General features: G+C 41.9%; 1 protein-coding gene across 2 annotated transcripts in view; it reads left to right on the top strand.

The window, feature by feature from the left end:
• LOC124128750 overlaps positions 1 to 19,204 on the top strand; it is a 60,753-nt gene extending 41,549 nt beyond the window's left edge. For both annotated transcript variants that reach the window (XM_048400671.1, XM_048400672.1), the window contains exons 8-12: positions 766 to 931; positions 1,140 to 1,352; positions 10,620 to 10,688; positions 10,868 to 10,969; positions 13,516 to 19,204. In XM_048400671.1, coding sequence (XP_048256628.1) covers positions 766 to 931; positions 1,140 to 1,352; positions 10,620 to 10,688; positions 10,868 to 10,969; positions 13,516 to 14,885 — 1,920 coding nt within the window. In that variant the 3' untranslated portion in view covers positions 14,886 to 19,204. The remainder of the gene's footprint in view (positions 1 to 765; positions 932 to 1,139; positions 1,353 to 10,619; positions 10,689 to 10,867; positions 10,970 to 13,515) is intronic.
• The last annotated feature ends 5,309 nt before the right edge of the window (positions 19,205 to 24,513 follow it).

Here is a 24,513-nt window from a genome sequence, read left to right as displayed (position 1 = left end):
TCATGTGTGTCTGATCTCAAGGTGTAGAAACCCCCACTTTCATGTGTGTCTAGTCTCCAGGTGTAGGAATTCCCCACTTTCATGTGTGTCTGATCTCAAGGTGTAGGAAACCCCCACATCCATGTGTGTCTGATCTCAAGTGTAGGATTTCCCCACTTTCATGTGTGTCTGATCTCAAGTGTAGGAATTCCCCACTTTCATGTGTGTCTGATCTCAAGTGTAGGAATTCCCCACTTTCATGTGTGTCTGATCTCAAGGTGTAGGAAACCCCCACATCCATGTGTGTCTGATCTCAAGTGTAAGAAACCCCCACTTTCATGTGTCTGATCTCAAGTGTAGGAATCCCCCACTTTCATGTGTGTCTGATCTCAAGTGTAGGAATTCCCCACTTTCATGTGTGTCTGATCTCAAGTGTAGGAATCCCCCACTTTCATGTGTGTCTGATCTCAAGGTGTAGAAACCCCCACTTTCATGTGTGTCTGGTCTCCAGGTGTAAGAATTCCCCACTTTCATGTGTGTCTGATCTCAAGTGTAGGAATTCCCCACTTTCATGTGTGTCTGATCTCAAGTGTAGGAATCCCCCACTTTCATGTGTGTCTGGTCTCCAGGTGTAGGAATCCCCCACTTTCATGTGTGTCTGATCTCAAGTGTAGGAATTCCCCACTTTCATGTGTGTCTGATCTCAAGTGTAGGAATTCCCCACTTTCATGTGTGTCTGATCTCAAGTGTAGGAATCCCCCACTTTCATGTGTGTCTGGTCTCCAGGTGTACTTGGTGGACTACCAAGAGACGCTAAGCTGTGCGCGGGGGGAGCTACGGAGGATGCCTCCCCAGTTCCTCAAGGTCCCTGTGAATGGCTTCGAGTGTCAGCTTGCGGACGTGGCACCTGTCGATGGGGCGTGGTCACAGGACGCCATCACCCACTTCCATGGTAACAGTCTTTCATTCATTTGCCTTTTTGCGAAATATTGAGACCACCACATTACTTTGTTACATGTTAGTGTTCTTATTCCTTATCCTTACTTATTCCCAAGGAAAGCTGACTACATGAAGTACTGGTATTCATGATGTGCAGTATATGCTTATAAAACACAAACACTTACCATCACCTCACATGCCGTTGCTGTTTCCCCTTCCAGACATCGCGCGTGACTCGGTGCTGGCTGCGTTTCTGGTTTCCCAGTCTGAGGAGGGTGTGCACTACGTGCGACTCCACGACAGCGAGGACCTCGGCAGCTCCACGGTCAACCGGCAGCTGGTGGACCTGGGGTGTGCGCTGCCGCTGCCGGGGTCGCTGGTGGAGATGGAGCTGGAGATGGAGGAGGCGAACGCAGACATCATGGAGGAGATGGGTGGGTCGACAGCTTCACTGTGGGACTCTTTCTCTGTGTGTGTCTGAACTTAAAACTCATAATCATCATGATGTGCACTTTGACCAACCAAAGGTACTTATCTGAAACCCTAGTTCAAACATTCCCTTGTGGATCTTAAACCCTTGTTAAAACATTCCCTTGAAGTGAAACCCTAGTTCAAACATTTCCTTGTAGATCTAAAACCCTTGTTCAAACATTTCCTTGAGGACCTAAAACCCTCGTTAAAACATTTCCTTGAAGTGAAACCCTAGTTCAAACATTTCCTTGTAGATCTATAACCCTCGTTAAAACATTTCCTTGAAGTGAAACCCTAGTTCAAACATTTCCTTGTAGATCTAAAACCCTAGTTCAAACATTTCCTTGTGGATCTAAAACCCTAGTTCAAACATTCCCTTGTGGATCTAAAACCCTTGTTCAAACATTCCCTTGTGCATCTAAAACCCTTGTTAAAACATTCCCTCAAAGTGAAACCCTAGTTCAAACATTTCCTTGTAGATCTAAAACCCTTGTTCAAACATTTCCTTGAGGACCTAAAACCCTTGTTAAAACATTTCCTTGAAGTGAAACCCTAGTTCAAACATTTCCTTGTAGATCTAAAACCCTCGTTAAAACATTTCCTTGAAGTGAAACCCTAGTTCAAACATTCCCTTGTGGATCTAAAACCCTTGTTAAAACATTCCCTTGAAGTGAAACCCTAGTTCAAACATTTCCTTGTAGATCTAAAACCCTCGTTAAAACATTTCCTTGAAGTGAAACCCTAGTTTAAACATTTCCTTGTAGATCTAAAACCCTAGTTCAAACATTTCCTTGTGGATCTAAAACCCTAGTTCAAACATTCCCTTGTGCATCTAAAAGCCTTGTTTAAACATTCCCTCAAAGTGAAACCCTAGTTCAAACATTTCCTTGTAGATCTAAAACCCTAGTTCAAACATTTCCTTGTGGATCTAAAACCCTTGTTCAAACATTCCCTTGTGCATCTAAAAGCCTTGTTAAAACATTCCCTCAAAGTGAAACCCTAGTTCAAACATTTCCTTGTAGATCTAAAACCCTAGTTCAAACATTCCTTTGTGGATCTAAAACCCTTGTTAAAACATTTCCTTGAAGTGAAACCCTCGTTCAAACATTCCCTTGTAGATCTAAAACCCTCGTTAAAACATTTCCTTGAAGTGAAACCCTTGTTCAAACATTTCCTTGAAGTGAAACCCTAGTTCAAACATTTCCTTGTAGATCTAAAACCCTAGTTCAAACATTTCCTTGTAGATATAAAACCCTTGTTAAAACATTCCTTTGTGGATCTAAAACCCTTGTTAAAACATTCCCTCAAAGTGAAACCCTAGTTCAAACATTCCCTTCTGGATCTAAAACCCTTGTTAAAACATTCCTTTGTGGATCTAAAACCCTTGTTAAAACATTCCCTTGTACATCTAAAACCCTAGTTCAAACATTCCTTGTACATCTAAAACCCTTGTTAAAACATTCCCTTGTGGATTTAAAACCCTCGTTAAAACATTTCCTTGAAGTGAAACCCTAGTTCAAACATTCCCTTGTGGATCTAAAACCCTAGTTCAAACAATCCCTTGAAGTAAAATCCTAGTTCAAACATTCCCTTGTTCATCTAAAAGCCTTGTTCAAACATTCCTTTGTGGATCTAAAACCCTTGTTAAAACATTCCCTTGTGGATCTAAAACCCTTGTTAAAACATTTCCTTGAAGTGAAACCCTAGTTCAAACATTCCCTTGTGGATCTAAAACCCTAGTTCAAACAATCCCTTGAAGTGAAATCCTAGTTCAAACATTCCCTTGTACATCTAAAACCCTTGTTCAAACATTCCTTTGTGGATCTAAAACCCTTGTTCAAACATTCCCTTGAAGTGAAACCCTAGTTCAAACATTCCCTTGTGGATCTAAAACCCTTGTTAAAACATTTCCTTGTAGATCTAAAACCCTTGTTAAAACATTCCTTTGTGGATCTAAAACCCTTGTTCAAACATTCCCTTTTGGATCTAAAACCCTTGTTCAAACATTCCTTTGTGGATCTAAAACCCTTCTTCAAACATTTCCTTGTAGATCTAAAACCCTTGTTCAAACATTCCTTTGTGGATCTAAAACCCTAGTTCAAACATTTCCTTGTAGATCTAAAACCCTTGTTCAAACATTTCCTTGAAGTGAAACCCTAGTTCAAACATTTCCTTGTGGATCTAAAACCCTAGTTCAAACAATCCCTTGAAGTGAAACCCTAGTTCAAACATTCCTTTGTGGATCTAAAACCCTAGTTCAAACATTCCCTTGTGGATCTAAAACCCTTGTTAAAACATTTCCTTGAAGTGAAACCCTTGTTCAAACATTCCTTTGTGGATCTAAAACCCTTGTTCAAACATTCCCTTGAAGTGAAACCCTAGTTCAATCATTCCCTTGTGGATCTAAAACCCTTTTTAAAACATTCCCTTTTGGATCTAAAACCCTTGTTCAAACATTTCCTTGAAGTGAAACCCTAGTTCAAACATTCCCTTGTGGATCTAAAACCCTAGTTCAAACATTTCCTTGTAGATCTAAAACCCTCGTTAAAACATTTCCTTGAAGTGAAACCCTAGTTCAAACATTCCCTTGTAGATCTAAAACCCTCGTTAAAACATTTCCTTGAAGTGAAACCCTTGTTCAAACATTTCCTTGAAGTGAAACCCTAGTTCAAACATTTCCTTGTAGATCTAAAACCCTCGTTAAAACATTTCCTTGAAGTGAAACCCTTGTTCAAACATTTCCTTCAAGTGAAACCCTAGTTCAAACATTTCCCTGTAGATCTAAAACCCTAGTTCAAACATTTCCTTGTAGATCTAAAACCCTTGTTCAAATATTCCCTTGTAGATCTAAAACCCTAGTTCAAACATTCCCTTGTGGATCTAAAACCCTTGTTCAAACATTTCCTTGAAGTGAAACCCTAGTTCAAACATTTCCTTGTAGATCTAAAACCCTCGTTAAAACTTGTCCTTGAAGTGAAATCCTAGTTCAAACATTCCCTTGTGGATCTAAAACCCTTGTTCAAACATTCCCTTGAAGTGAAACCCTAGTTCAAACATTCCCTTGTGGATCTAAAACCCTTGTTCAAACATTCCCTTGTGCATCTAAAACCCTTGTTAAAACATTCCCTCAAAGTGAAACCCTAGTTCAAACATTTCCTTGTAGATCTAAAACCCTAGTTCAAACATTCCTTTGTGGATCTAAAACCCTTGTTAAAACATTCCCTTGAAGTGAAACCCTAGTTCAAACATTTCCTTGTAGATCTAAAACCCTCGTTAAAACATTTCCTTCAAGTGAAACCCTAGTTCAAACATTCCCTTGTAGATCTAAAACCCTCGTTAAAACATTTCCTTGAAGTGAAACCCTTGTTCAAACATTTCCTTCAAGTGAAACCCTAGTTCAAACATTTCCTTGTAGATCTAAAACCCTCGTTAAAACATTTCCTTGAAGTGAAACCCTTGTTCAAACATTTCCTTGAAGTGAAACCCTAGTTGAAACATTTCCCTGTAGATCTAAAACCCTAGTTCAAACATTTCCTTGTAGATCTAAAACCCTTGTTCAAACATTCCCTTGTAGATCTAAAACCCTAGTTCAAACATTCCCTTGTGGATCTAAAACCCTTGTACAAACATTTCCTTGAAGTGAAACCCTAGTTCAAACATTTCCTTGTAGATCTAAAACCCTTGTTCAAACATTTCCTTGAAGTGAAACCCTAGTTCAAACATTCCCTTGTGGATCTAAAACCCTTGTTAAAACATTTCCTTGAAGTGAAACCCTTGTTCAAACATTCCTTTGTGGATCTAAAACCCTTGTTCAAACATTCCCTTGAAGTGAAACCCTAGTTCAATCATTCCCTTGTGGATCTAAAACCCTTTTTAAAACATTCCCTTTTGGATCTAAAACCCTTGTTCAAACATTTCCTTGAAGTGAAACCCTAGTTCAAACATTCCCTTGTGGATCTAAAACCCTAGTTCAAACATTTCCTTGTAGATCTAAAACCCTCGTTAAAACATTTCCTTGAAGTGAAACCCTAGTTCAAACATTCCCTTGTAGATCTAAAACCCTCGTTAAAACATTTCCTTGAAGTGAAACCCTTGTTCAAACATTTCCTTGAAGTGAAACCCTAGTTCAAACATTTCCTTGTAGATCTAAAACCCTCGTTAAAACATTTCCTTGAAGTGAAACCCTTGTTCAAACATTTCCTTCAAGTGAAACCCTAGTTCAAACATTTCCCTGTAGATCTAAAACCCTAGTTCAAACATTTCCTTGTAGATCTAAAACCCTTGTTCAAATATTCCCTTGTAGATCTAAAACCCTAGTTCAAACATTCCCTTGTGGATCTAAAACCCTTGTTCAAACATTTCCTTGAAGTGAAACCCTAGTTCAAACATTTCCTTGTAGATCTAAAACCCTCGTTAAAACTTGTCCTTGAAGTGAAATCCTAGTTCAAACATTCCCTTGTGGATCTAAAACCCTTGTTCAAACATTCCCTTGAAGTGAAACCCTAGTTCAAACATTCCCTTGTGGATCTAAAACCCTTGTTCAAACATTCCCTTGTGCATCTAAAACCCTTGTTAAAACATTCCCTCAAAGTGAAACCCTAGTTCAAACATTTCCTTGTAGATCTAAAACCCTAGTTCAAACATTCCTTTGTGGATCTAAAACCCTTGTTAAAACATTCCCTTGAAGTGAAACCCTAGTTCAAACATTTCCTTGTAGATCTAAAACCCTCGTTAAAACATTTCCTTCAAGTGAAACCCTAGTTCAAACATTCCCTTGTAGATCTAAAACCCTCGTTAAAACATTTCCTTGAAGTGAAACCCTTGTTCAAACATTTCCTTCAAGTGAAACCCTAGTTCAAACATTTCCTTGTAGATCTAAAACCCTCGTTAAAACATTTCCTTGAAGTGAAACCCTTGTTCAAACATTTCCTTGAAGTGAAACCCTAGTTGAAACATTTCCCTGTAGATCTAAAACCCTAGTTCAAACATTTCCTTGTAGATCTAAAACCCTTGTTCAAACATTCCCTTGTAGATCTAAAACCCTAGTTCAAACATTCCCTTGTGGATCTAAAACCCTTGTACAAACATTTCCTTGAAGTGAAACCCTAGTTCAAACATTTCCTTGTAGATCTAAAACCCTCGTTAAAACTTTTCCTTGAAGTGAAATCCTAGTTCAAACATTCCCTTGTGGATCTAAAACCCTTGTTAAAACATTTCCTTGAAGTGAAACCCTAGTTCAAACATTCCCTTGTGGATCTAAAACCCTTGTTCAAACATTCCCTTGTGCATCTAAAACCCTTGTTAAAACATTCCCTCAAAGTGAAACCCTAGTTCAAACATTTCCTTGTAGATCTAAAACCCTAGTTCAAACATTCCTTTGTGGATCTAAAACCCTTGTTAAAACATTCCCTTGAAGTGAAACCCTAGTTCAAACATTTCCTTGTAGATCTAAAACCCTCGTTAAAACATTTCCTTGAAGTGAAACCCTAGTTCAAACATTCCCTTGTGGATCTAAAACCCTTGTTCAAACATTCCCTTGTGGATCTAAAACCCTTGTTAAAACATTCCCTCAAAGTGAAACCCTAGTTCAAACATTTCCTTCTAGATCTAAAACCCTAGTTCAAACATTCCTTTGTGGATCTAAAACCCTTGTTAAAACATTCCCTCAAAGTGAAACCCTAGTTCAAACATTCCCTTGTGGATCTAAAACCCTTATTAAAACATTTCCTTGTAGATCTAAAACCCTTGTTCAAACATTTCCTTGAAGTGAAACTCTAGTTCAAACATTCCCTTGTGGATCTAAAACCCTTGTTAAAACATTCCCTCAAAGTGAAACCCTAGTTCAAACATTTCCTTGTAGATCTAAAACCCTAGTTCAAACATTTCCTTGTAGATCTAAAACCCTAGTTCAAACATTCCCTTGTGGATCTAAAACCCTTGTTAAAACATTCCCTCAAAGTGAAAACCTAGTTCAAACATTTCCTTGTAGATCTAAAACCCTAGTTCAAACATTTCCTTGTAGATCTAAAACCCTAGTTCAAACATTCCCTTGTGGATCTAAAACCCTTGTTAAAACCTTCCCTCAAAGTGAAACCCTAGTTCAAACATTTCCTTGTAGATCTAAAACCCTAGTTCAAACATTTCCTTGTAGATCTAAAACCCTAGTTCAAACATTTCCTTGTAGATCTAAAACCCTAGTTCAAACATTCCGTTGTGGATCTAAAACCCTTGTTAAAACCTTCCCTCAAAGTGAAACCCTTGTTCAAACATTCCCTTGTGGATCTAAAACCCTAGTTCAAACATTTCCTTGTAGATATAAAACCCTTGTTAAAACATTCCTTTGTGGATCTAAAACCCTTGTTCAAACATTCCCTCAAAGTGAAACCCTAGTTCAAACATTCCCTTCTGGATCTAAAACCCTTGTTAAAACATTCCTTTGTGGATCTAAAACCCTAGTTCAAACATTCCCTTGTACATCTAAAACCCTAGTTCAAACATTCCTTGTAGATCTAAAACCCTTGTTAAAACATTTCCTTGTGGATTTAAAACCCTCGTTAAAAGATTTCCTTGAAGTGAAACCCTAGTTCAAACATTCCCTTGTGGATCTAGAACCCTACTTCAAACAATCCCTTGAAGTAAAATCCTAGTTCAAACATTCCCTTGTTCATCTAAAAGCCTTGTTCAAACATTCCTTTGTGGATCTAAAACCCTTGTTAAAACATTCCCTTGTGGATCTAAAACCCTTGTTAAAACATTTCCTTGAAGTGAAACCCTAGTTCAAACATTCCCTTGTGGATCTAAAACCCTAGTTCAAACAATCCCTTGAAGTGAAATCCTAGTTCAAACATTCCCTTGTACATCTAAAACCCTTGTTCAAACATTCCTTTGTGGATCTAAAACCCTTGTTCAAACATTCCCTTGAAGTGAAACCCTAGTTCAAACATTCCCTTGTGGATCTAAAACCCTTGTTAAAACATTTCCTTGTAGATCTAAAACCCTTGTTAAAACATTCCTTTGTGGATCTAAAACCCTTGTTCAAACATTCCCTTGTAGATCTAAAACCCTTGTTAAAACATTCCTTTGTGGATCTAAAACCCTTGTTGAAACATTTCCTTGTAGATCTAAAACCCTAGTTCAAACATTCCCTTGTGGATCTAAAACCCTAGTTCAAACATTTCCTTGTAGATCTAAAACCCTTGTTCAAACATTTCCTTGAAGTGAAACCCTAGTTCAAACATTTCCTTGTGGATCTAAAACCCTAGTTCAAACAATCCCTTGAAGTGAAACCCTAGTTCAAACATTCCTTTCTGGATCTAAAATCCTAGTTCAAACATTCCCTTGTGGATCTAAAACCCTTGTTAAAACATTTCCTTGAAGTGAAACCCTAGTTCAAACATTCCCTTGTGGATCTAAAACCCTAGTTCAAACAATCCCTTGAAGTGAAACCCTAGTTCAAACATTCCCTTGTGGATCTAAAACCCTTGTTAAAACATTCCTTTGTGGATCTAAAACCCTTGTTCAAACATTCCCTTGTGGATCTAAAACCCTTTTTAAAACATTCCCTTGTGGATCTAAAACCCTTTTTAAAACATTCCCTTTGGATCTAAAACCCTTGTTCAAACATTTCCTTGAAGTGAAACCCTAGTTCAAACATTCCCTTGTGGATCTAAAACCCATGTTCAAACATTCCCTTGAAGTGAAACCCTAGTTCAAACATTCCCTTGTGGATCTAAAACCCTTTTTAAAACATTCCCTTTTGGATCTAAAACCCTTGTTCAAACATTTCCTTGAAGTGAAACCCTAGTTCAAACATTCCCTTGTGGATCTAAAACCCTAGTTCAAACAATCCCTTGAAGTGAAACCCTAGTTCAAACATTCCTTTGTGGATCTAAAACCCATGTTCAAACATTCCCTTGAAGTGAAACCCTAGTTCAAACATTCCCTTGTGGATCTAAAACCCTTGTTCAAACATTCCCTTGAAGTGAAACCCTAGTTCAAACATTCCCTTGTGGATCTAAAACCCTTTTTAAAACATTCCCTTTTGTATCTAAAACCCTTGTTCAAACATTTCCTTTGTGGATCTAAAACCCATGTTCAAACATTCCCTTGAAGTGAAACCCTAGTTCAAACATTCCCTTGTGGATCTAAAACCCTTGTTAAAACATTTCCTTGTAGATCTAAAACCCTTGTTCAAACATTCCCTTGAAGTGAAACCCTAGTTCAAAAATTCCTTTGTGGATCTAAAACCCTTGTTCAAACAATCCCTTGAAGTGAAACCCTAGTTCAAACATTCCCTTGTGGATCTAAAACCCTTGTTAAAACATTCCCTTGTGGATCTAAAACCCTTGTTAAAACATTCCCTTGTGGATCTAAAACCCTTGTTCAAACAATCCCTTGAAGTGAAACCCTAGTTCAAACATTCCCTTGTGGATCTAAAACCCTTGTTCAAACATTCCCTTGTGGATCTAAAACCCTAGTTCAAACATTCCCTTGTACATCTAAAACCCTTGTTCAAACATTCCTTTGTAGATCTAAAACCCTAGTTCACACAATCCCTTGTGGATCTAAAACCTGAGTTCAAGCATTTAGTTGTCGATCTGAAGTCTTGATTCTTGTATCCATGCCGTGAATTCCTGAACTGTGATGGATGTTTGGTACATGGTCGTCAAGGTGATGTTGGGCACAAGGTTGTCAACAAGGTGATGTTTGGTACATGGTCGTCAAGGTGATGTTGGGCACAAGGTTGTCATCAAGGTGATGTTGGGTACATGGTCGTCAAGGTGATGTTGGGCACAAGGTTGTCAACAAGGTGATTTTGGGTACATGGTCGTCAAGGTGATGTTGGATACATGGTCGTCAAGGTGATGTTGGGCACAAGGTTGTCAACAAGGTGATGTTGGGTACATGGTCGTCAAGGTGATGTTGGGCACAAGGTTGTCAACAAGGTGATGTTGGGTACATGGTCGTCAAGGTGATGTTGGGCACAAGGTTGTCAACAAGGTGATGTTGGGTACATGGTCGTCAAGGTGATGTTGGGCACAAGGTTGTCAACTAGGTGATGTTGGGTACATGGTCGTCAAGGTGATGTTGGGCACAAGGTTGTCAACAAGGTGATGTTGGGCACATTGTCATCAAGGTGATGTTGGGCACATGGTCGTCAATTTGATGTTGGAAAAGGATGAATCTTATTTGTTTTCCATTTGCATGAACATCTGTCCTACTGGTTTCAGAGCAGTCCTTCAACGACGTGTCCTACCATCGGGAAAACTCTCTCGGGGAGGAATGTGACTCAGATCATGGTGAGCTCAGCTTGAACACAAAACAACAGATTTTGAGATGCATGGAAGTTTACGGCCGTTAATGATTCTGTGTTCCACCGACCTGTATGACTGACCTGTATTAATAATAATGAATTAATCTGGTTACTTCCCAGCTCAGTCACAGCTCTCAGCAATGTCACATTTTATTTTGAAAACAGTTGACTCCAATGACCTTGGGCTGACCTTCAACACCACTGGGCACTCCATGCTTGACCAGACCGCCGACACCACACATGAAGCTGACACCACTCTTGAGCTAGGTAAGCCAACACCACCCTGGAGCTAGGTAAGCGGACTCCACCCTGGATCTTGGTAAGCCGACTCCACCTTAGAGCTAGGTTAACTGACACCACCCTGGATCTTGGTAAGCTGACTCCACCCTGGATCTTGGTAAGCCGACTCCACCTTAGAGCTAGGTTAACTGACACCACCCTGGATCTTGGTAAGCCGACACCACCCTGGATCATGGTAAGCTGACACCAACCTGGATCTTGGTAAGCTGACACCAACCTGGATCTTGGTAAGCGGACACCACCCTGGATCTTGGTAAGCTGACACCAACCTGGATCTTGGTAAGCTGACACCAACCTGGATCTTGGTAAGCCGACACCACCCTGGAGCTAGGTAAACCGACACTACCCTGGATCTTGATAAGTCGACACCACCCTGGAACTTGGCAAGCTGACAGCACCCTGGAGTTAAGTAAGCTGACTCAACCCTTTAGTGAGGTAAGCCAACACCACACTGTATCTGGGTAAGCCGACTCCACCCTGGATCTTGGCAAGATGACACCACCCTGGATCTTGGTAAGCTGACTCCACCCTGGATCTTGGTAAGCTGACTCCACCCTAGAGCTAGGTAAGCCGACACCACCCTGGATCTTGGTAAGTCGACTCCACCCTAGAGCTAGGTAAGCCGACACAACCCTGGATCTTGGTAAGCCGACTCCACCCTAGAGCTAAGTAAGCCGACAACACCCTGGATCTTGGAAAGTCGACTCCACCCCAGAGCTAGGTAAGCCGACACCACCCTGGATCTTGGTAAGTCGACTCCACCCTAGAGCTAGGTAAGCCGACACCACCCTGGATCTTGGTAAGCCGACTCCATCCTAGAGCTAGGTAAGCCGACACCACCCTGGATCTTGGTAAGTCGACTCCACCCTAGAGCTAGGTAAGCCAACACCACCCTGGATCCTGGTAAGCCGACTCCACCCTAGAGCTAGGTAAGCCGACACCACCCTGGATCTTGGTAAGTCGACTCCACCCTAGAGCTAGGTAAGCCGACACCACCCTGGATCTTGGTAAGTCGACTCTACCCTAGAGCTAGGTAAGCTGACTCCACCCTGGATCTTGGTAAGTCGACTCCACCCTAGAGCTAGGTAAGCCAACACCACCCTGTATCTTAGTAAGCCGACTCCACCTTAGAGCTAGGTAAGCCGACACCACCCTGGATCTTGGTAAGTCGACTCCACCCTAGAGCTAGGTAAGCCGACACCACCCTGGATCTTGGTAAGCCGACTCCATCCTAGAGCTAGGTAAGCCGACACCACCCTGGATCTTGGTAAGTCGACTCCACCCTAGAGCTAGGTAAGCCAACACCACCCTGGATCCTGGTAAGCCGACTCCACCCTAGAGCTAGGTAAGCCGACACCACCCTGGATCTTGGTAAGTCGACTCCACCCTAGAGCTAGGTAAGCGGACACCCCCTGGATCTTGGTAAGTCGACTCTACCCTAGAGCTAGGTAAGCTGACTCCACCCTGGATCTTGGTAAGTCGACTCCACCCTAGAGCTAGGTAAGCCAACACCACCCTGTATCTTAGTAAGCCGACTCCACCTTAGAGCTAGGTAAGCCGACACCACTCTGGATCTTGGTAAGCCGACACCACCCTGAATCTTGGTAAGCCGACTCCACCCTAGAGCTAGGTAAGCCAACACCACCCTGTATCTTGGTAAGCCGACTCCACCTTAGAGCTAGGTAAGCCGACACCACCCTGGATCTTGGTAAGCCGACACCACCCTGGAACTTGGTAAGCCAACACCACCCTGGATCTTGATAAGCTGACATCACCCTGGATCTTGATAAGCCGACACCACCCTGGATCTTGGTAAGCCTACACCACCCTGGAGATAAGTAAGCTGACACCACCCTGGAGCTAGGTAAGCTGACACCACCCTAGAGCTAGGTAAGCCGACACCACCCTGGATCTTGATAAGCCTTCACCACCCTGGACCTAGGTAAGCTGTCACCACCCTTGAGCTAGGTAAGCCTACACCACACATGAACACATGAACCAAACACCGGTCAAGTTGAACCAGATTTCCCTCTGTTGTCCACCGCAGATGTTAACAACTGTAAGGTGCTGAATCTCACAGTACAGAGTTATGTCCCTTAACTGTGCCACCCTTACGTTGTGTTAGACCTGAGTAACTCAAGTTTTGTTTGTTTGTTGTTTAACACCCTACTCAGCAATAGTCTAGCTTTATGAAGGTGGTCTGTAAAGTAATCGTGTCTGGACCAGACAGTCCAGTGATGGGCATCATGAGCATCGATCCACGCCATTGGGATCGACAACCTGATCCCGTTATTCGCCTTTTACGTCAAGCATAGTCGCCTTTTACGGCAAGTATGGTTTGCTGCAGACCTATTCTACCATGGAATCTTCACGGGTCGAGTAACTCAAGTACTGTTACTACCAAATCCTGGACTGTGGCATTAAAACCGGGGTCTGTAAAACTTCCATGTTCAGGAATTATTAATGCCGACATTAGTTGGCTGATCGTGACAAGTATGTTTTTGTTATTTCAGTTGGAGGACACGTCATGCTTGATTCAGACCGGGAAACGGAAACTCCGAAACCAGGAGCTTCAGATGACAGTGTTCGTATGTGTGGAGAAATAGTCGGTCAGCTTATGGAGCAGAGCAAGGACATCGCAGAGGCTGCCAGACACAGAATTTGTCAGGGCATAGTTGAGGACCTAGTGACTTTGAGTGAGGCTTGTTGTGATGAAAGTGAGGCTGAAGCTGTTAAAACACGGAGAGAAGATACAAGCGAGAACGACAGGGAAGAGGCTGACAAGGCCGAGTCTGAGCAGCAGCAGCCTGAGGAGCATGAAGCACAGGCCCCACAGGCCCCACAGGAGCAGGGGGACTTCTCCGAATGTGACATGGCGCCAGCCAGGGAGGGAAGACCAGAGTCGGACTCCGCTTTCGGAACAGGGGAGAAGACAGAGTCAGAAGATAATGTTTTGGAAGAACGGACTGAATCAGATTCTTTCAAGGGTTCAGCACAGCCTGCAGACGGTGGTTTGACGGATAAAATGGAGTCTGACTCAGCCCAGGGTTCAGTACAGCCTGCAGACGGTGGTTTGACGGATAGAATGGAGTCTGACTCAGCCCAGGGTTCAGTACAGCCTGCAGACGGGGTTGTGGAAGACAGAACAGAGTCTGACTCGGCCCAGCAAGGATCAGATGAGGCTGCAGAAGACTGTCCTGAGTGTGAGAAGGAGGAGGACGAGGAGTTCTGTGATGCGGAGGGTGGTGGGGCAGAAGAGGACAATGATGCGGTGGGTGGTGGGGCCGAGGAGGACAATGATGCGGTGGGTGGTGGGGCCGAGGACGACAATGATGCGGTGGGTGGTGGGGCCGAGGAGGACAATGATGCGGTGGGTGGTGGGGCCGAGAAGGACAATGATGCGGTGGGTGGTGGGGCCAAGGAGGACAATGATGCGGTGGGTGGTGGGGCCGAGGACGACAATGATGCGGTGGGTGGTGGGGCCGAGGAGGACAATGATGCGGTGGGTGGTGGGGCCGAGAAGGACAATGATGCGGTGGGTGGTGGGGCCAAGGAGGACAATGATGCGGTGGGTGGTGGGGCCGAGGAGGACAATGATGCGGTGGGTGGTGGGGTCAAGGAGGACAATGATGCGGTGGGTGGTGGGGCCGAGGAGGACAATGATGCGGTGGGTGGTGGGGTCAAGGAGGACAATGATGCGGTGGGTGGTGGGGCCGAGGAGGACAATGATGCGGTGGGTGGTGGGGTCAAGGAGGACAATGATGCGGTGGGTGGTGGGGCCGAGGAGGACAATGACGCGGTTCATGGTGGGGCCATGGAGGACAATGATGCGGTGGGTGGTGGGGCCGAGGAGGACAATGATGCGGAGGGTGGTGGACCGTAATGCTAAGAGCGGAGAGGTTGAGGATGATCGTGTTCACAGGACTGCAGCAGAGTGTGATGAGGATGAAGACACTGCAGCAGCAAGTCTCCTGGCCGCGGAGGAGGATCATTAATGCTGTTCCATGTTGTGTTGTTCAAGGTTTCTCCTGAGGGTTGTGTTATCTGAGACTTGGACTCGGTAATGTGATGATGAAGAAAAACAAAAGGGTTATTTTGTCTGATCTTGTTGTGAATCTGTCTTTTTTAACATTATTTAAGGAAAAATATTTGTGGTAATTCTAGTCCTTTACTGAATGTGATCTGTTTGTGAAGATGACAACATCACTGCTCTATTCACCCTCCATCACGTCAGAGTCACTCCAACTCCTGGTTGTCCACATGCATGGCCTGTGCCTCTCTCGTCTTCTAATTTAAACTATCAACAGTCTGTCAAAAGAATTGAAATATTAGGAGATGCAGATGTTTGCAAATGTGATTTTTGTTCCTTGTTCCTTTGGATGGTAGTTTGGTAGTTAGGATTACCTACCTTAACAGAGGAAGATCTTTCCCTTGGCTAAATATCACCTTGCACTGTGAGAAAGGTATTGGTTTTACACTACAAGCTGAAGTAACAAAGTACCTCAGTATTAGCTAATGGAGAAAGTCGACATTGCATCTAAGACTTGTTGTATAATCAGGATTCCGTTGAAATATTTAGGAATGTTTTGAAATATTTTTTTGTTTTTATTTGAAAGCATTGGATGAATGAATATAGATTGAAGAATCCCTTCATTAGTTTTGTTGAGACAATTCTTGTTGCAATAAGACCACTGTAAACAGTTCTTTCCCATACATTTAGTGTTAATTTGAAATTACAATATTTGAAACTTTCAATATATTTCTCAACACTAATACATATTGACATAAACTTTTCTTCAGTTAAGGCACAGCCATATTTGATATTTTGGCACAGACCCTAGATGGCAGGTTAGAGTTATACATAGTGGTACTGCATGCAGCCTCCAGTTGATGAGGATGTCATGTTACAATGGAGTGAGAGACTCAAACAGACAGAATGTCATGTTTTTGGTATAGTATGGGTTTAAGCATTAGGGATCAGATTTCTTTGGCGTTCGTAGTTTTTTAGTTTCATGTTTTGAACTGAGGGTGGTTGTCATAACGATCACTGGAGACCTGTTTGGAGATTCAAAGTCTCTCTGGTTTCTCTATTTTTGATGATTTTGATTCACAGAAATCTACTAAAAGATCGGAAACACTATTGTGAGGTTTATTGGGGAGTAAAATGACTCTTTGAGAAGACTAAGAATTGTGAAAAGTATTTGGCAAGATCTAACAACTTAATTGTAGCAGAGTACATTTGTGTGTGTGATATCACACCAGTAAACACTTGACAGCGTCGTTTCATATACCAGTAAACACTGGACAGTGTGTGATGTCATACCATTAAACACTGGACAGTGTGTGATATCACACAAGTAAACACTGGACAATGTATGATGTCATACCAGTAAACACTGGACAGTGTGTGATGTCATACCAGTAAACACTGGACAGTGTGTGATGTCATACCAGTAAACACTTCACAATGTATGATGTCATACCATTAAACACTGGACAATGTGTGATGTCATACAAGTAAACACTGGACAGAGTGTGATGTCATGCCAGTAAACACTTGACACTGTGATGTCATACCAGTAAACACTTGACACTGTGTGATGTCATACCAGTAAACACTTGACACTGTGTGATGTCATACCAGTAAACACTGGACAGTGTGTGATGTCATCAACGCTTGACTCTGTGTGTGTGTATATATCATATATTGTACCAGCAAGCACATAATGTCATATTGTGTTGCTCCAGACAAGCAGTAGACTATGGGCATTAAACGGGCATTGACGATTGAATGTTTACTTTGCTATCTGAACGTTGGTGTGATAAGGAGGCTAGTCCACTTGATGATGTGATGCCATGTTGAAGTGGTGGGCGTGTGATTCAGCCAGTGTCAGAGAAGGCTCAGGCTAAGGGATGCACAATGTTTGTCATGTCTAAGACACAAAACACATGTTAAATGGAAGAAACAAGTTTTGTTTGTCAAAAGATAATTTCTGAAATATTTACTCTATTCTTTTATTTATGTTTTTACCAAACCTGAAAGAAGATCAAGACAATTTTATTCATTTTAACAATATTACTTCTTGACACTTGTACCATGGAAAATACAGTTGAAGTCAATGCTTGTTGTAGTCCGACTCCACCTGTCTCCTGAGGTCAAGGTAGTAAGTCACAGGATGCACGAATGGAGGACAGACTAGAGTCTGCTTGTACACATTCCCAGTGGTGTTTGTCCGGAGTACAGGATGCACGAATGGATGACAGACTAGAGTCTCCTTGTACACATTCCCAGTGGTGTTTGTCCGGAGTACAGGAGGCACGAATGGATGACAGACTAGAGTCTCCTTGTACACATTCCCAGTGGTGTTTGTCCGGAGTACAGGATGCACGAATGGATGACAGACTAGAGTCTGCTTGTACACATTCCCAGTGGTGTTTGTCCGGAGTACAGGAGGCACGAATGGATGACAGACTAGAGTCTCCTTGTACACATTCCCAGTGGTGTTTGTCCGGAGTACAGGATGTCCAGAGGGGTCAGGACTAACAAGCTGTCACTGTATATGTACTGTTTAATGGGGGCTGACTTTCTAAGACAAAGTAGTGTTAGAATTTATATCCTACCTTAGCTGCAGTCCCGGAGCTATATCCCGACATGGGTCTGAAGCTGAAACCACTGTCTGTCAGGCTGGAACGCTCTGTGCACGATGTTGCCAATGGCATCTGTTCCAGTCTCATGTGGTTGTAATGGGACCGGGCGGCCGGGTAGCCTAGTGGTTAAAGCGTTTGCTCGTCACAACTAAGACCCGGGCTCGATTCCCGACATGGGTACAATGTGTAGAGCCCATTTCTGGTGTGCCCCGCCATGATATTGCTGGAATATTGCTAAAGGCGTCGTAAAAACATATTGACTCCCTTGTAACAGGACCACCTACACTGGAAACCAACACATTGGCCGGTTGTCCCGACTGTCACATGCAGAGTGTCTGGAGTATCTGTACCATGGGGTGGGATACAATGTTTAGATTCCGGATTTAAGGAAAAACAATTCTTCCGGGATATATATGTTTACACACACAAATATGTGTTGTGAAAGTAAAATGTGTAGATCCGCTCCCGTCAGAAGTAAAAAATAAAGATCGGCTCACGTCAGAGAAGTAAAATATGTGTCCTGAAGCAGTGACCGAAAATTTAACGAAAGTATCTTTACAAAACACCCCCCAAGTTAATATGGTCTGTCCTTATGCTATTCCTAGTTTCAAAGGGGACACGGGAGACCCTGTCATCGAAGGCGCGGTACTTCGCCTGCAGAGTTGCGTGCCTTGTTCACACCAGAAACCTGTGATTGTGGCTCGACCGGATTATATTTCTTGGTTTGTAAGCACCATACCCGTCCTGTGGGTTTCACCAAAGTGCTTAACGTCTAAGACCTGTATTACTTCGGGCTTTTCTCTGACATTAAGCTGAAACGCCGTGATATAACTGGAATAATGTTCACAGTGGTGTTAAACCCCAATCACTCTTCTTATTTCATAAACAAAAGAATTTCAAAACAACTTTTTAGTGCGATTTCAAACCTGAATACGACCTGAAACGAATGATTTTATGAATTTGAATGATCTGTTTTGAAATGCCATCTTAAGACCATCTTATGTTTCAATTCTTGGTCACGTGTCACCTGTGCGATACCTTTGGGCGGTATGCTAATATGTCCTATTCCACACGGCAACAAGTGAGTTGGCCTCACATGGCGGAGAAGCCGTGTCCTGTTCAAATGATGGCCAAATTATCGAAATGATTAGGAAATGACAAGGCAGATCATGGGATCGTCGTCTAACGACCAGCTTTTCATGACACGCGTGAAACAATTGCTTGAATGCTGGGGAGTTTCCCATAGCTGCTGTGTGGAGGAGGTCCTATTGTTTGTCGTGCGTATCCCGGGACGTAGCTCTGGGACAAAAAAAAATGTGTGCCTCCTCTGAGAATGGGCTCCCGAGTGTGTGCTCGGCCGCTGTAGTTGGGACAGATCCACACGGTTGTTCCACTGTAAGAGGCATGTGTTGTATACTACAGGCCTGCAAGGTTGAATTCCTTTGTGTTGATTGAGAACTATTGACTGCTGTATGTTGCTTTTATGTTAGTGCTGAAGTTTACAATTACATTTGTCATTGACCGTTCATGTCAATAAATTACAGAATAACGCTATTGTCATGTTGGTTTCGTTGTTAATAATATCAGTCACTGGTTTGTGGGGCACAAGGCGTCGTTCTATGTCTGGAATATTGATGACGCGTTATACTAACATCAAGTACTTTAAGTACGTTACTGATGCGGTTGGCCCAGTCGTCTAAAGCACCGCAATTCGCTGCGTCCCTTCTGGGTTCGAATCCCGGTTCGCCCGTCCCACATGAAGTTGATACGCCGAGATATAACTGGAATACTGTTCAAAGCGGCGATAGGCAAACTCTCTCATTCGTGATAATGTATGATAACAGGCAATCAAAAGACTCCGACGACCCTGAACACAATCAGTTTGTGCCATGGACCTGTTCTGCCCAGGGATCCCACTGAGAGACACGCAGTCGGTACTTGGTCTAACACGGCTTTGAAGACTGGGTCTCAACCGCTGTGTCCATTGCTAAACAATCACTTGAGCCTAGTTTCCGTTTGAATGTGTCTGCTGTCGGCTCCAGTATGAAAGGGACGATTTCTTTACACACCAAACCCCACCACACAGCCATGTGCATGAATGTGCGACCCTCGCTGAAAGAAAACTGCAATATAATATGGGCGATCTTTCTATAGATGGTGACCACAGAGTGATATTAAGCCAGGCTTGAAGTGAACTTGGTATGTCGATTACTCCTTGAAACGTGTCCGTCAGTTTGAGGAAGTTCTTTCCTATTTTGGTTATATGGATTGGCGTAAGTTCGGTTGTAATCTGGAGCTTGACGAACTTGTGTACAAGCGGATTACAGTAAGGTCATGTACAAGTCATTACTGGTATCTTTGGCCTCGCTGAAGACCCGTGAAGATCCGGGGTAGAAGAGGTCGACTATGCTTGTCGTAAGAGGCGACTAACAGGATCGGGTGTACATGCTCGTTGACTTTGTTGATGCATGTCATTGATCCCAATTGCGTGGATCGATGTTCTTGATGTCAATCACTGGATTGTCTGGTCCAGACTCGATTATTTACAGACCGCCGTCATATAGCTGGAATCTTGCTGAGTGCGGCGTTAAACAACCAACAAAGGACAACACTGAAGGTAGCTCCGAAACAGGAAGATATTTACTCTTCCATATATTGCTTTATTCTTCTGTTTAAACAACAGCAGGTATTCTTTTTGCGTAGGGGTAACAGTATCCCTTGCACCAAGGGTATTCCAGGTGAGAATAGGTCCCAAGCGTACCCCGATGGCTTGGATCGGTGCTCATAATATCAATCTTTGGATTGTCTGGTACAGTCGCCATTGTTAACACGCCGCCGCCCTTGGGCTGGAATCCTGCTCGGACATGCAACTTTTCCTGGACTCAAGCTACAATTGTACTTTGTTTTAAGCATGCATCTGTGGTCAGTCATTCTGTTGTTCAAACGTTCCTATATTTTTCATGAATGGAGAGTTGTTTATCAATTATACATTATTTTGATCAAACGTTTCAATTAATTTACACTTGAAACAGACGGAACTGGGCTTTTATTTATTTTGACAAGTGAATGATTTCAAATTTTGTCGGAGAACCTGTATCGCCAGCAGGGTTTGCACGCGGCCTGAAATCAACTTTTAATTTTTTCAAATATTTGCACAATCCTTAGAAGCCAATGTGATTTCCAAACTTTACACGCTGATCCTGCACGATACAAATGGTGCAACTCGAGTCCTGGATCAATATTGACAGTAGCGGTTGACCTGGTCCAGGTGAACACTATCAAGCTTCGAGCATCATGGAATTTGCTCCTGGGAGGCACTGTCTTCATCAGCTGATGAACGTCAAGAAATACAACTTCAATCCTTAAATGACGTCACATGTGATGCATTCATGAGCGTCGGTTCACACAACATACCAGTGTGTTCGTTTGTGCATCGAACCAATCCCTATATCTCTTGAATATGAGTTATTCTCCATATATTAACCAACATGTTAGGATAGATGATAGATAGATAGACCATCTTTATTTCCTCCAGTTGATGAAGATACATTGATGAGAGGTATTACGGTGTTCTACAAATGTATATGTTACAGGAAACAAGTATAATCAGTGATTAAGTCTAATGACTGGAAATTTCAGTGATTATGTCTAATAACTGATTCACTCGGTGGTTATGTCTAATTACTGAAATCTTCAGTAATTAGACATAATCACTGAAATGAACCAAGGGATTTTATACTTGTTTACTGAAAGCATATTCCTGCCTTGTTTTTATAATGTGTGCTAGTTTTGAAATTAGATTAGCTATCAAAGTAAATACAACCTCCTGTAACCAGATACCTTACACAAAAATCACAGAAATAAGCTTAAACAGTTCAATCTTTTATTTCATAAAATGGTATGACATGAATGGTATGACAAATAGCAGTCAGATGGACACTCAGGAATGTTTGTTTGCACATGAAAGACTTGAATGACATCTAGAATTACATTGCATCTTGACCTTAAAACATTTGCAGCGATTGGTCTGACACCATTTAGTTCCAACACAATTACACCTTACAAAGCCTTGACCACCACAGACTGAGTCAAGTTGAACCGCTTGACGCAAAGAGAGTGTTCGATCGGTTTTGAAATCGTCAGCATTATACAGTTTGGTGACACATACATCAAACTGGTTACGGGAATATTTCCCATTTAGCACACCACCCTTGACTGCAATTGTGAACATGTCATTGTCACTACACTCAATAACTACACCAATTATGTTACGTGGATCACCTCTTCCTCTGTCGACATGGGGGATAGGAACAGTTACATTGTCTCCAACACTTACAGGCCCAAAAACACGTTTGCTGCATTTCACCATGTGCTGGGCTTGTTCTTCTTGTGCTTCTCTGGCACTTTTTCTGTTCTGCATGATGCTGTTAAGTTGTGCTGCTACTTGATCTTCCTGGGAGGCGGGCGATGTTTGAATAGATACTTCTGACGCGTCACTGGATGATGGAGTGGGCTCTTCTAATGACTTGTCAGCATTGGAAACAGGAGATTCAAGTAGATCATCTTCTGACTGCAGTCGCTGAAGAACTTCAGAACTTCTCAAATGTTGTTACAACACATGATTCTGTTTGTTTACAGGAGATTGGCTTAGGACAGGATTATGAAGCCTTCTCACAAGTTATTATAAAAAGGCAGGGATATGCTTTCAGTAAACAAGTATAAAATCCCTTGGTTCATTTCAGTGATTATGTCTAATTACTGAAGATTTCAGTAATTAGACATAACCACCGAGTGAATCAGTTATTAGACATAATCACTGAAATTTCCAGTTATTAGACTTAATCACTGATTATGCTTGTTTCCTGTAACATATATATAACAGCTGATATATTGTATGTAGAGGCAGTTTTCACATCGTTATCAAATAATGTTTCTTAGTAGGTTTTTCCACATTTTAACAGTTTTACATACACGGAGCATTATATTTGTCCATAGATTGTATTCAATTGCCATAGTACTTTCTGTTGGCAAACCGCCAAGTAAAAAGGACAGAAAGGTATCGTCATCATCGTTCCAGATACTAGAAAAAGTTGTCACATCTAGTAAATCAATATTAGACTCAACAAAAATATTTCTTTGTTGAGTTAAACATTCATCAGATTGTATACTGTAGGTGCTAAGACATAATAAATATGCTAAATCATAGAAGTGTTCCGGCCTTTCAATTGTTAGTAACCAAAGTCTGTGTACCTTAGGTGATCGTATAAGAGAGTATCGTTTTAGGTTTTCTCTTGAATGAATCTCTGCATTAATTACGTTATGGTCACATACGCTTATTTGTTCTTTAGCTCGACTCGCCCATGTATGTTTTTTTTTTGTTTTTTGGGGGGGATGAGAATAGGTGGTATATGTGTTTATATCATTATTGAGTTCATACTTGTTTACAAGTGAAAGCATGTGGTATACGGGTGACATTTTACATTTATCATCTTTTTCCTTTATTGTATCGAGTTCATACTGAACAAGTCTGTGCTGCAATAGTCTTTTAAATGCAAAGTTAATGTCACAATTACATAGTCTTCCAAGAAATAAGAGAGCTCGTTGATCAATGTACACCTGGAGAGAAATTAAACCCAGACAATCTCTGGTGACGACGGAAGGTGTGCGTCTGGACAGTCCTTGAATCTTTTTACAAAAACAACGTTGAATAATTTCAAGCATTTCGTATTCCTTCGGTGACAGTTTACCCCAAACACTACAAGCAAATAATCCACATGGTAAAATTACCCTTTCCCATATACGAACAGCTGGGATAGGATTTAAACCACCAAAGTATAGTCCATGATTATAATTTATATTGACTAACATTCTGAGTTTTTCACATATTAGATGGATACGTTCTAAGGTTTTCTTTGATGTACTTAGAAGCAATCCAGCATAAGTTACATTTTCCTTTTTAGGAAGTACTTGTGAACCAATGTAGACACATTGACAGACAGATTTGCGAATATTCCCAAACAGTAGAAATGCACTTTTACTGGCATTATATTTCAAATGCCATCTATTAGCATAGGTGTATATATTATTCAGTAGACATTGCAGTCCGTCAGGGGAGCTGCTCAACAGCTTAGTATCGTCTGCTAATAGGGTGCCGGGTGTATTACCCCATGGAAGACACAAACCACGCCCTGAATCATCAAGTGAATACAACAAGTCATTAATATACAGAGTAGAAAGCCATGCCGATAAAACGCGACCTTGACCAACACCTTGCTTAACATGAAACACATTTGAGGTAAAACCTCCAATGCTTACACATGACTGCATTGAAGTATATATTGTGCGTAAAAGTCGCCATAATTTTCCATTAATACCAAAGTTATACAGTTTGAAAAAAAGACCATTAAGCCAGACTCTGTCAAAAGCTTTCTTGTTGTCGAGAAAAGCGCAATAAACTGGAGACTGTCTTTCGTTATAATAAGCTATGCTTCCCATTAATGTAAACAGGGCAGTTTCTGCCCCAGCCCCTCTCCTAAATCCAAATTGAAAGGGATGGGGGAAGCCTTTAGATTTGTTTGCCCACTCTTCAATTCTATTCAGCAGAAGTCTTTCGAACAGTTTACTTAATACTGGAGTGAGGGTAATACCTCTGTAGTTCGTGGGGTCATCTTTACATTTACCATGGCCTTTATGGATAGGTAAAATCTTTCCAACGTTAAACATTTTAGGTACATATTAATGAGAAACAATTTTATTATAGAATATAACAAGGTGATGGATAATAGATCTACCAGAGTATTTGATATGTTCATTAACTATGCCATCGGGACCAGGCGACTTTCCACTTTTTAGACGTTTTATAG

This window comes from Haliotis rufescens, unplaced genomic scaffold (assembly GCF_023055435.1).
Source record: "Haliotis rufescens isolate VD_foot unplaced genomic scaffold, xgHalRufe1.0.p SCAF_2, whole genome shotgun sequence".
Taxonomy (NCBI): Eukaryota; Metazoa; Mollusca; class Gastropoda; order Lepetellida; family Haliotidae; genus Haliotis; species Haliotis rufescens.
This window is presented reverse-complemented; position numbering and strand designations above follow the sequence as displayed.